Source organism: Emys orbicularis, chromosome 16 (genome assembly GCF_028017835.1).
Source record: "Emys orbicularis isolate rEmyOrb1 chromosome 16, rEmyOrb1.hap1, whole genome shotgun sequence".
In the NCBI taxonomy this organism is placed as follows: Eukaryota; Metazoa; Chordata; order Testudines; family Emydidae; genus Emys; species Emys orbicularis.
This window is the reverse complement of record NC_088698.1, coordinates 12,840,892-12,853,680: the sequence shown is the minus strand read 5'-3', so window position 1 is coordinate 12,853,680 and position 12,789 is coordinate 12,840,892. Positions and strand designations below refer to the sequence as shown.

Sequence of the window (12,789 nt, the reverse complement as noted above, 5' to 3'; positions counted from 1 at the left end):
GTACAGCATAATGTCATAACACACCCTGCTGGAGCAGAGTTAAAATTCAGATGTCAGATTTGACCTTTGCTCTCTTCTCTCTGTGTCTCTGAGTTGGGCCTTTGATAGCTATAGTGTCCCTCCTCTTCCTTTGTTCAAAACGGTGCCTCTCAATCTTTCTCCAGTCTAGTTCTTCGGATCTTCCCATCAGTCCTGGGTAGGGACCCCCTATGTGATAGTGACCTGGCCTCACTCCTCTTTTCCCCTCATCCTCCCTTTCTGCCATAGCAGAGGCAGCCAATAGAAAAAAACAAACAAACAAAAAAAAACCCAACAGATTTCATTCCAGTGGGAAGACGTTGTGAGAGTCATCAGGAAATGTCAGCTGCTGCCAAGGTTGAATTCTCCAGTTCAGAGTAAGAGACACGTATGCCCATTAGCTCTTCAGTAAGAAGTTCCATGTTCCCGCATGCATCTGAAAGGTCCCCATTTTTGCAGGAATGTGGGAGATGCCCATTTATCTCCATGTCTAGTGAATTCCCATTGTGGTGCCATTCCAAACCTGCCTTGCATTTACTCAAGTCCTGGATGTCAGTATCTTTGTGGATAGCACCCAGCTCCCCATTGGCGTATATGTTCAGAGCGTACTCACTGATCCTAATGCTGGCATTCTCTCCATCCCCACCATAAGTGGAAGTCCTAGTACTGGCAGTACCAGTCTTGAACTGCTTCTTGCCTACAATATGCTGCCGGAGAATTTTACGGAAGGTGAGTCGGAATTCCCTGATCCGGTAGGCATAAATCAATGGGTTCACTACGGAGTTGGCATGAGACAGGATAATGGCCAGGTACATCAGCCAGAGGGGAGGACGGGCACAACCCGGGCAAAAGAGTGTGAAGCAGTTTATAATGTGGAGTGGAAGCCAACAGACGGCAAACAACCCAACGATGATGGCCAAAGACTTGGCCGCATGGACTTCCTTCTGCAAAGTAGAGCGTGAGCGTTCCCCATGTACCATCTTGTTCTCCATCTGTTTGAGCTGCCGCCTGGCTGCCAGAAAGATTTTCAAGTAGATGCCAAACATGAGGAGGAGGGGCACCAACACACAGGCAAAGAAATTGTAGTAGACCATGTACTCCATGGTGACCACTGTCTCGAAGAGACAAGCTACCATGCTTTTACTGCAGTTGCTGAGCGAGGAGTTATTGGTGTCCTGAGCTTCCCTCTGGGAGCACTTGTTCCAGCCCAGCATGGGCGTCAGGCCGATGATGAAGGATAAGACCCAGCAGATGGCAATGATACCTTTGGCTCGCGAGCTGGTCACCAAACCATTGTACCTGGAAAGCAGAGGAGAGGAGGATTACAACAGTGTAACTGGTACAAGCACCTGATGCCCATGTAACTTCCCAATGCTCCTCTCCATGGAAGGTATGGGGGAGGTAAAGCCTTTCAGGGAATACTCCAGCTCACTGAAATGTGCTTATCAGAAGCGTCACTGAACTGCAGTGCTGAGCCCATTTCCCTCAACCCAGTGAAGGCCAGAGTGATGTTGGACCTGGACAAGGAGCCCTTCTGATCTATCCTATCCACTCTTGGGCGGCGAAGGGTGGGTGCCAGCAGCACCGGTCAGCTCCCAACAAATAAAGCCGATCAGCAATTCCCTTCTCTGCCTTACGAATACTCACTCATGGTTATGAGCCTGCTTGTCAAAGCATAGAGGAAGCAACCGTCCTGCTCTGCCCCTCCGCCCGCAGGGAACCGAAACACCCAGAGCTGCTGCTCTAACTTTATCTCTATGCACTGCCAGAGGCAGAAATAGCTACTGAGCATCCCTGTAGTGTAGTGTTGCTTGCTCCCTATCTGAGTGCAAGTACAGTACAACTGCCCAGTACCACAGAGCTCTAGGATACTGTGCTCGTCGCCCAATGTCATAGAGCTTAGATGAGGGTCTCAGAGAAAGGGCACCATTAGCTCAGTATCAGAGCTCAGGCTGCACACCACGCCTTTGATGGCAGTCACAGGGAATTCAGTATTGCCAACCCAACGCTGATCAACGGAGACGGGATCCATAACCAAGCTGAGCAACGCTGACAGTTGTGCCTTTCCCAAAATAAGCCTCAGCTGAAGAAAGATCAAGGACTCTGAATAACAGGACGTACTGTCGTCTGGCAGAGCTCTGTGGTCAACATGTCACTCTACCCCTCACGCCAGTGCTTTCGGCAATAAATCCACCCAGCTATTTTGAGAGAAAAAACTGAAGCACAGTAAGAACCTGACACACCACCAAAAGGCCTTTGCTTGTTTCAAATATTAGCTGATCCATGGGTCTAGCATGCTGCTGTAAGCCCTCAGCTGAAGGCATCAGCTGTACGCTTTGAAAATGTAAGTTGTAGTAGTGTGTCACATGTGAGTACAATCTCTTTTCCCCTCGTAGTATTCACACAGAAAGGGAATGGCAGGATTCCCACATTGTCCGTTGCTGGGTCCCACACTGTACTTGACCCTGTGCGTGCGTGATCTGACTCTGGGCTGCTCCCATGTTCTCCAGTAGTTGCACTACTTCTTTCCCCATGTCGGATTCTTTTAACAAACAAACTTAAAAAAACCCACCCAGAACTCGCTCTCTTTCTCAATGGGTTTGTTCTTCCCACACACGCTCCTCTCCCAAAGCGAACTAAAGTCCTGCAGGGAAGGGGAGGAGGGATGCTGCTTGTCTCAGCCAGAGAACAGAACTGGGCGGTGGCATGTGTTCTTAGCCCCTGGGCATGAGATGGGAGGGCAGGCTGATCATTCAGACATTCTTTAATCGCCTTTCAAAAGCATAAAAAGTGGGAGACTGGGGAAAAAACAAAAGCATGGTGCAACTCTTTTCTCTACAAGCTGGCGAGAGGACTCAATCCAGATCTGGAAGATAGAGAAGGTTTCTCTAGAAACTGGTGACAGTTGTGTGAATCCTCAGAAAGTGTCAAGGATACTGCCTATTCAGGAGGAGAGAAGTGGAGTTACTCTTAAATTCAGATCGAACCGACATGAGTGGAGTTATACCTGTGCTTCAAAATGTATATTTAAAATCACAAAGAGGGAACAAGAGATTGGAGGATGGCACTTGAAGCTTTAAAAAAAAAAAAAAAAAACCCTAGAATTGGCTGCATCTTTGTTAGGAGGAATTTTGAAATTGTACAGCTGTTATCCCACGGCTGGAGAGGTCCCTTCCCTGACACTAAAAATATATTTATTGCAGCTCTCAGTGCTCTTACCCTCTGGGGATTTCCATGCAACAGGCTTTAAAGGCTTGTGAAACAGCTTTTAACCCAAGCATCCTCCTTGCTGTACTGCCCTACAGCACTGGGCTGGCAGTAGAATTAATCAGCATAGAACTGGGTCCTTCTATAGAGCCTCTCATTCAGGGATCTCCAAGAGGTTTGAGTTGTGCCTCACACGGTAACATCCCCCTTTGACAGGTCCATAGAGATAGAGAGAGATGAAAACACATTATCTACAAACAAGTTCACCACAATTCTGAAAGTGTCAGGACAAGGTGACAAACCTCACTGCCCCTGTAACCTAGTAAGAAGGTAAACTCAGGTCTGTAGAGATTGAAGGACTACATACAGAATGGATTTATTGCTGTAGCACAGCCAGGTGCCTTAGAGATGGGAACCAAATGCGAATGTTTAAATAGATAGGAATAAAATCATTAACATAGCATCCAAGAGGGCGTAGGCTCTGAGCATGTAAAAAGTCAGATTCCTGCCCTGAAGAGGTTATAATCAAAGGGACTGATCCTACCAACAGTTACTGCGAGGCTTGACCCCCATGGATTTCAGTGGGACCATTCATGGGTAATAAGGAGTGAATCTAATAGCAAGTGATACTCCAAGGCAGAACATCTTCCAGACTGTCAAAAGCCTTGTGACAGTGAACACTTCCGGTGCTTCTCAAGCAGCCCGTAACTAACACGTGGCTAATGGTGTTAGTGTACAAATGAGGAAATAACCTACATTCACTCTAAGCAGGGCTGTTTAATTCTACACCAGCAGAAACAAGGATGTGAAAAACAATGTTTGTCCCAAAACAGGTTACATCGGGAGGGAAGGGCATTACAAACTATGGACCGAAAAAAGGCTGTGAACCCAGGGATGTCCAAGGGCACATCTGACTGCTCAGATCCAAAACATGGGATTTAAAACAGAAAATCAGCCATTTCAGCAGCCACTTTACTTGCATAGGGTTCAATTATCAAGCGTGAGCTACTGCTTCACATCTGAACTCCAAGATTAGCAATAGGGCAACTAAAGTGGACATTTAAGAGGACTTTTCAGCATCTCAGGTTTTAAGCAGGGCTCACTACATCCAATTAATTTCAATCTGTGGTGGTGAAAATGTGACCCTTCATTCCAATATGAGCTCATAGCTGCAAATTCAACACTAGCTAGAAGGAACACCTTACAGAGAACTTCCAAGTGACTGGGAACATGGGTCTCAGCAATCCTAAGAAAAGGGGTGCCCACAATTACTTGCACATCTAGGTTATCCAGGCGCAAATCAGAGTGGGAAGAAAGATTTGCAGTTCAGCATGTTATTATGGTTGACGTTGGATCATCACAAATAAAAGGATTTCTTCCGTTGTTGTTTGCAGTGTTGTTGTAGCTGTACTGGTCCCAGGATATTAGAGACACAAAGTGGATGAGATAAAATCTTTTCTTGGACCAACTTCTGTTGGTGAAAGAGACAAGAGCTCTGTATAAGCTTGAAAGCTTGTCTCTTGCACCAACAAAAGTTGGTTCAAGACATTACCTCGCCCACGTTGTCTCACAAATAAAAGGTTGCTACCTTTGAGAATGGGGACAATGTGGTGGACAAATGGTAATTTGAGAACTTTTCTGTTTGACTGCAGGAAGAAACCCTGTCTTTTTCTATCCAGTGCACCTCACCTACCTGCCATTTCATCATGGGAATACCTTTTATACCCCCGGCCCCCCTCACACATTGTGACCTCTGAGCTGGGAAATGCCTATTGTTCTTGGCCAACAGCTTTACCCCGGGACTAAGAATACCAACCAGTTTTATTTATAACACCCAGGTTTTGTTGTACCAGTGAGCAGAGGCTCTCAGTGCACCTGACATATTAGGAACATGAACGACTTACCCCTGAACCATTCAACAGCTAGTGCTTCTCCCTACCTCAAACATGCCCCATACCACTTCTGGAGTGTGGTACCTGTATTAGCGCCTGTCAGACTTCGTAGCCTAGTCCACTTGCATCATCAGCTAATCGTTTAGAAAAACTTTTGGAAAGTCTGTCAAATTTTGCACCATTTTCCATCAAAAAATTTTTGGAAAATAAAGTTTAGAATTTGTGGGATATTTTTAAGCATAATTCATCACTGATTGTTTGACACACACTTTTCCATTAACCAGGTTTCGCTTTCTCCTCATGTCTGAGGTCAGAAATCTATTAAGGTGTCTACTGATCCATAGATTGTTCCAGGGGAAACAGCGTTGACAAGATCTACCACTGCTACTGTAAAAGACAAACAGAAAGGGGAACACGCAGGCCCTTTTGTACACCAAGCTACACACTGGTTTTTGTACTGATTCAGTGATGTTGCTCATTTGTTACCGAAATAGTTAAATTGGAACAGCCCCCTTGTGTGGACACAGTTATACTGGTATAAAGGTGCTGATATTGATGTAGCTTATTTCCATAATGTAATGGTATAGCTTACATCCTATAAATGTGTCCAAACTAGGGGCCTTTACTGGTTTCCAAATCTATCTGCTAAAGGATATAGTTATAGTGGTACTAAAGGCCATACAGACCAGCCTTCAGGCAAAGAGCACTGCATTAGTTCACATTGCAGAGAATGTCTTCACAATTATGAGGGACAGAAGCCTTTTATTCTTAAAAGGACGATTTTATTAATCAACAGGAGTTCTGGATGGCCAAGCTGCTCACAAGTGGCAAAGCCACAGCTAAGCCATGCAGGTCATCTCAAATGATTCACACTCAGAGGTGGTGATTTCAAAAGCACATAAGTGACTCAGGAGCACAAGACCCTTCAAAAGGCAAAATTTATCACATCACCATGGAATTGTTACGTAGCACACTAAAAAGAGGTTTTGCAGATACATTTGGGAGACTTTAAGCCTTATGTCCCCAGTCCTGCAAATATTTACATATGATTAACTTTAAGCATGTGAATAGTCCTAAGGGGACTACTCACATACTTAACTTTAAGCCTGGTACTATTTTTATATCCTTCCACCTGTAACAGGCCAGGTTCCCTTAGCACCATGAGTCCCACTGTGAAGACCTCAAAGGAAGAGAAAAACATAATTAATACATTCTAGAAACCTCTAAAAGTGGTGTAAAACAGCTTCCCTAGACATAATAATTAGGCTTGGAAGGATTTGATTTTTATTGATAAATGTTGGTAAATGTTTATTTTACCCCACACACCCCAACGAAAACATATTTCCATCTATAGTTACTGAAGTTTACCAATAGGCAAAATTAGAAAAATCCTGTTTGAGAACTTAGAGTTTGATTTAACAGATATTTACTTTGTATATTTTGACATGTGATGTTGATAAAGCTTTATAATTGTTAAAACGCAAATTAACTATTTGAATCTCAACATTTACTGTCATTAAATAATTATTTTCTAACCCTCCCTGAATTTCTTGCAATTGTGAAAATTTAAAATCAATAAAAATTTTAAAAAGGCTTAAAAATTAAACATCCTTCATTGTCAGAATTATAAAACATAAAAATCTAATTCTGGCAATCTATTAATAATGATGGGATTTTAAGGCCTAACTTTTAGAAGCTTCAGGGCATAGAAGCAAGTGTTGAGCATCCTTTTCCAAGCCCGGGACGCTCCCTTTTCCAGTGATAGAATGCCCCTTCAGTTTCTAGCCCTCATGGATCACAAGATGCTAAACCTATACAAGAGTGAATATTTACCACTTCTGTGCCTTGGGCCAGTGTAATTTTGGGGAAGAGATCCTACCTTTCTGGGGAAGATGGTAACATTTGTATCCTGGATACTGCCTGGTTTAATAAATAAATACAGTGTGGCCTGACGTGGCGTGCTGTTGTCCATCATCCTTGGTTGCACACTGTGCTACATATTTTGCATTCTCCTGATTTTCATGAGCATCCAGGTGTCTCAGACTTTCCACTAACTAAGTTCTGCTGTAGGGGGAAATTAGCTACTCCATATGTTAGTCTTCTACCAGTTACATGAAATTATACAATCTTTCTATTATATATCGGCTTGGCACAATTAGATTTTGATGGACAATATCAAAGTTTATTTTTAAGCATTTTAAAATTCGTATTGCTTTAAAGTTTCACAGTTGCGGAAAATGATGGGGGTGGGGGGGGGGATCAGACAATAATTAAATAACAGCAGACATTGAGATTTTAAAAGTTAAAGTTTTATAACCCACTAACACAAATTGTCAACATTACATGTCAAAATATACCAAGTAAATATCCTTAAATCAAACTTAGTAAGTTCTCAAGCAACATTTTTCTTATTTTGCCTATCAGTAAATGTTGATTATTATAGATATATTTGCTCATCAGTTTCTGTGTACGGTGAAATCAACATTTACTGATAAAAATTTAATCCTTCCAAGCCTTCTGCTCCCCAGTAAATATGCTCAAATTCATCTGACGCACTATTAATAGAGATGAGTGAATAATTCAGCTGCAGTCAGTGAGGTTTGTGTCTCTCTGTGGCATTTGCCTGGGACACAACATTTGGAAGAGTGCCGTTCAAATGAAATTAGCCATTCTGCAGCCTACGTGGCTGATTGTTCTAAGAAATCAGAAGCCTATTGCTAAATTGTGCAGCCATATTTATTCCTAAGTAGAACAGGCAGCAGCTGTGTCCTTCCCCACCTCTGGGCCAGGTCTACACTAAAAAGTTAGATCAACCCAGCTATGTTGCTCAGGGATGTCAAAAAGCCACACCTCTGAGAGACACAGTTAAGCCGATCTAACTAAGTGTAGACAGTGCTAGGTCGATGGAAGAATTCTGCCGACCTTGGTACCACCTCTCGGGGAGAGGTGGATTACCTACAGCAACGGAAGAACTCCTCCCATTGCCATAGCAAGCATCTACACTGAAGTGCTACAGCTGCAGCATTTTTAATGACAACAGAGCCTTAGAGGTTACAGCATGCTCCCGAGTGTCTAGCCAGCTTTGCTGGCTGGTGCTGCAGTGGAGGCTGGAGGAAGATGACTGCCTCCTCCATGCTCCCTTTGGTCTGGCAAACACCTGCAGAGGCATTGTGAGAGAATGGTCAAAGGGATGACAACTGTCTCTTGCTCCTGCCCTTCCCCATCCTTTGTGCATCTCTGCAAGGATCAGCCACGAACTGGCCCCTGAGGGTTTCCTTATTGCTAGAAAGGCACAATACCTGGAAATCAGGCTTTATCTCGTTATTTGCTTTGGGGTATAAGTCAAAGAATTACCAAACAGGCAGCAAATTGCTTCAATTCATCAAATAGCCAATTAGCTGGAATACTGAATGTGCCTGCCCACAGGGCTTTCAGTGTCTCTCCCCACTGCCAGGTTACTTCCACCAGGTTCCTCTTCCATCCCTCCATGATGCTTTTATATCTGGGGGGGAGGAGGGGAGGAGAGGGCAGGAGAACAGCCCATGTACACTGAGCAGGATCAGGCTGCAGTCACCGCCACAGGAGTGTCTGGGTGGCAAATGAGAAGCAAGAGCCGTTACAATTTCCCTCTGCAGATGGCATCAGAATAATCTGCTGGGGGGCGCAGGGGTGAGAGGTGGCGAGGAACAAGTGAGAGGGGAAAAAGAGAGAGAATGATACATAGGAATGGAGAGACAGAGCAGAGGTGTCACTAGTCACAGCCTGCTCTGCTCTGGTCCAGGCTACCCTTGCTGGAGAATGGAGGGTGTCACTCATTTACAGGCTTCCTCTGTGTCTTAAATGCCTGAGAAATGACGCAGAAGCATTGTCAGTTAACTGCTCCACAGAGCTCCCCATTTTGTAATAAACCCAGAACATACAGGGTTTGAACTGAACTGGCAGCATTTATCTGCAGGATTGTGATGATCAGATAGGGTGGCAGCTCCTATACACAAGGTAAAATGTCCCCCTGGCCCATGTGAATCTGGTTGCTTGTCCACAGAGCAGCAGCCACTCTGTTTCAGTTTGCAAGCTCTATTTTTGAAGGTCCTTTTCTTCCCCAAAAGGATGGAGTGTGTGGGGTGCCCACTTGTGGGATGGACTTGGGACAGGACCCAGCCTTTGCCAAATAGCTTTCTCTGTTAGAGACGCTGGATCCTCTTGCTCATGTTGAACAAAAAGCGCACTCTCCCTCTTAGCCTGTGTAGGATTAAAGCACCCCCACAGCTCCCGAGAATGCCTCCCATTCCCATCCGCATGCTCGCCCTAGAGCAGGGGTTCTCAGGACAAATTATTTGGTGGCCTCAGAGTGCGGCCACCAACTCTTGCTGGTGGCCACTCTCACACTTTTCCCTAAAATACTTAATTAGCTTTAGGAAAAACAAATAAATATGCACATACACACGTCCAAATCATTGTAATTTATTTATTGCTAGCTAGTAACTCTACTGCGAAAAGTGATATTAACCAACATAACCACATACAAGTATCACTTTTCACAGCAGACTTACTCAGCCCCAGGAAGTCTGGGGACAAATTAAGCCTGGATGGGGGATCAAGGGAGGCATCGGGGTCCGGAGCCTGAAGCCCCATGGCCGGAGCCCAAAGCCTTGCGGCCAGAACCTGCCTCCCCCACCACTCCCGGGCTGAAGCCCAAATCCTGAGCCCCACCACTCCTGGGAAGGTGGGGAACTCACCGGCTGACAAACCCTTGCTGGAAACCCCAGCAACCAACACCAAGACTGTCCATCCGGGAGCACCACGGAGGGGGAGGGGCCACTGGTCCCCTCCACACACCCCCCGCAATCACAGCCCAGGAGGCTGTGGCCGCAAGAAAAGCCCGTGGTGGCTGCATGTGACCCATTTGAGAAACGCTGCCCTAGAGAATCTCACTGTAACAGCAAACCTCCGCCTACCAGACAGAGCCCCTGCTGTCCACAGTGGGGTGATACCGAGTGAGTGCTCAGCTTTCCCACAGCGATCTGTCTGGCACTGTCTGCTCCAACTCAGAACACAAATCATTACGGTTAAGTCAGGAATCTGTCTCAGTGCAGAATGTAAGCTCCTAGGCAGGGTCCAGGTAATGCCACGGGCACATACTTCGTGGGACAAGGAGGAACCAGAAATAAAAATGCAACATCCAGGAAATCCAGCAGGAAGGGGCAAGTTTTGAGGTCTAAAAAGCATTTTCAGATTACAGTGAAAGTGGCGTCATTCCCTTTAACTCTCTCTTCCTCCTTGATTATAGCACGTAGGACACTCTAGAGATGCCCATTCCATCTGCGCTTCCCCCCCCACTCCAGGTCCCACCCACTCTGGGCTTACCTGAGGGGTATCCGGATAGCAATGATTCTGTCAATGGCAATAGCCAGGAGACTGAAGATGGAACTCTGAGTCAAAACCAGGACGAAGCAGGCGATGAAGAGGCAGCCATAGAAGAAGGCACAGAAGCCAGTACTGATGGTGATGGCAAAGGGGATCGCCAGCACGCCCACGGCAATGTCGGCTGCAGCCAGGGACACCACAAAGTAGTTGGTGACGTTTTGCAGGTTGCTGTTCAGATAGACTGCCCAGCAGACCAGGACATTCCCCAAGATGGCCAGCACTGCAATGACCAGTTCCAGGATGATGTAAATTACATCCGAGAGGAAGTTTTCATTCCCATATACTAGCATGGTGAGGTTGACCAGGCCAATGCAAGAAGGTGCCAGAGAAGCTCAGTGTCCATATCTGCAGTGCTGCAAACAGCCACCGAGGCACCTCAAAATGGTCTGGGTTCTGAAGGGTACTGAGCTGCCAGCTGTTGGCCGGAGGCTTATCTTGCCCCCTTTTCCCTTCAGCTGATTTAGCTGTCTACTACAGAGAGCACAGAAAGACGGAGTATAGGGTTTGCCAGCTTCAGCAGATAGGATAAACCTTGCAGATTCTCAGCGGGTTCACAATAATGCAGAAGCACATTTGTGGTCCACTGAGTTCCAACAGATACAATCCCAGGAAAAACCTCATGTAGATGAACCTTCACCCTCCAGATCAGAAAGACCTGCAGATGTTGAGTGTTTGAAATGTACTGCCTGGTATAGTCATGTGTGGTGAGGATCTTGGGTTTCCTGTTGACAATCACAGTTCTCTTCACAATTTCCTGCCACCTCTCAGGAACATCATCATATTCTCCCTTTTTCCCTTTTGCTGAACGCTCTAGGACTCAGGGAATCTTCTCGTCAGCTGTTGCAAACATCCAACTTCTCCACTTGTTTCCTTAAAAAATACAACAAAAATAACCATACTAAGTAATCAGCTCCAGTGACGAGATGGGAAAAGCAAAATCTCATTCAAGTGACAAATCCAAATGATGTTAGAAATAAAATAGACTAACATGAACATCACAGGCAAAAAATGCTTATATTTTGTCCCCCTCAAAAGCTGCCTGGTTGAAGTCAATATTGCACAGCTATGATGCGAAACACAAGGGCTGTTTTGTTTCTGAGGCTACCAACTGAGCTGACAATTCAGCAGCTGCTTGATAGTTTGCCATGAAACATGAGAGCCCAGCTAATTATGCCTTAGACAGCTTTGTGCCTGGATCGGAAAAAGGTGGAGACTTTTACACACATACACCTGCCTCCATGCTATCACAAATACATGACGTGTTACCTGCGCTAACACACGAGTGTACTTTATCATTACATAAATGCTGCATGCACTTGCACAGGAATAACACCACGTGATCACATACAAACCACTCAGTCTAATGTAAGGATGCTTACATTGTTTGCATATGTAGCAGTTCTGACATTTCCTTTGATGCAGGGGAAATTCCAAAACACGACTGACAACACAAGAAACACCCCCCATAGAACTCAGAGTGTAACATCCTTCAGTACTTTCCTACCCAGAGGAGACAGACACACACACTGCTCCAAAGACCCACGCACAGTGCAGACTCCCATCCTCTCACAGACACACACCCTTGCCTACGCACACAATCCCTCACACTATAAGCAAACATATAATTCCTAGTATCAGAGGGGTAGCCGTGTTAGTCTGAATCTGTAAAAAGCAACAGAGGGTATTGTGGCACCAAGGTGCCACAGGACCCTCTGTTGCTTTTTATATAATTCCTAGCTCTGCTATAGCGTTTTTCATTCATAGGTCTCAAAGCACTTTACAAAGGAGGTCAGTATCAGAATGATGGCCACACAACCAGTGATACACACATACTTATGCAGACATACAATCATGGGTATACACACACTCCCCCTGCACAAAGGTACATGCACAGATGCTCACATAGTATTACACCCACCCACCCCTGCAAAAAGCGGCAAACTGGGCCCCAGGAACACACATTCCCATGCATGGAGAAGCTCTTAACGCCATACCCACAAACACATTAACTTGTATTCCTGGACACACCCACCCTGTCCCCACGAGTCAGATACATGCACAGCACTTACTGCCGCTCCCATCACACCCTCTCTTGTGCAGAGACACACACACATTTGCACCCAGACAGAGACTCCAATCAAAGTGTCACGATCAAGAATGACGCTTGCTGAGCTTAGTTTAAGGCTCTGGTCCTTCGCAGTCCATCACAAGTGACTACAGGATGCTATGCTTTGGCTCCTCTGTAGTG

The 12,789-nt window shown here is 45.5% G+C and overlaps 1 protein-coding gene across 1 annotated transcript; it reads right to left on the bottom strand.

Moving 5' to 3' along the window:
• Window positions 1–316: 316 nt before the first annotated feature.
• ADORA2A (adenosine A2a receptor) lies at window positions 317–10,831 on the bottom strand. Its single transcript, XM_065417781.1, has 2 exons — window positions 10,482–10,831; window positions 317–1,317 (listed from the first exon to the last, which is right to left on the bottom strand). Exons 1-2 carry the CDS (start codon window positions 10,829–10,831, stop codon window positions 351–353), a joined length of 1,317 nt encoding a protein of 438 aa, XP_065273853.1. The 3' UTR covers window positions 317–350.
• Between the last annotated feature and the right edge of the window lie 1,958 nt (window positions 10,832–12,789).

Coding starts and splice junctions, on each gene's coding strand:
- ADORA2A (XM_065417781.1), bottom strand. CDS start 10,831: ATGCTAGTATATGGGAATGAAAACTTCCTCTCGGATGTAATTTACATC. Junction 1,318..10,481: donor GCTATCCGGATACCCCTCAG/GTAAGCCCAGAG, acceptor TCTGCTTTCCAG/GTACAATGGTTTGGTGACCA.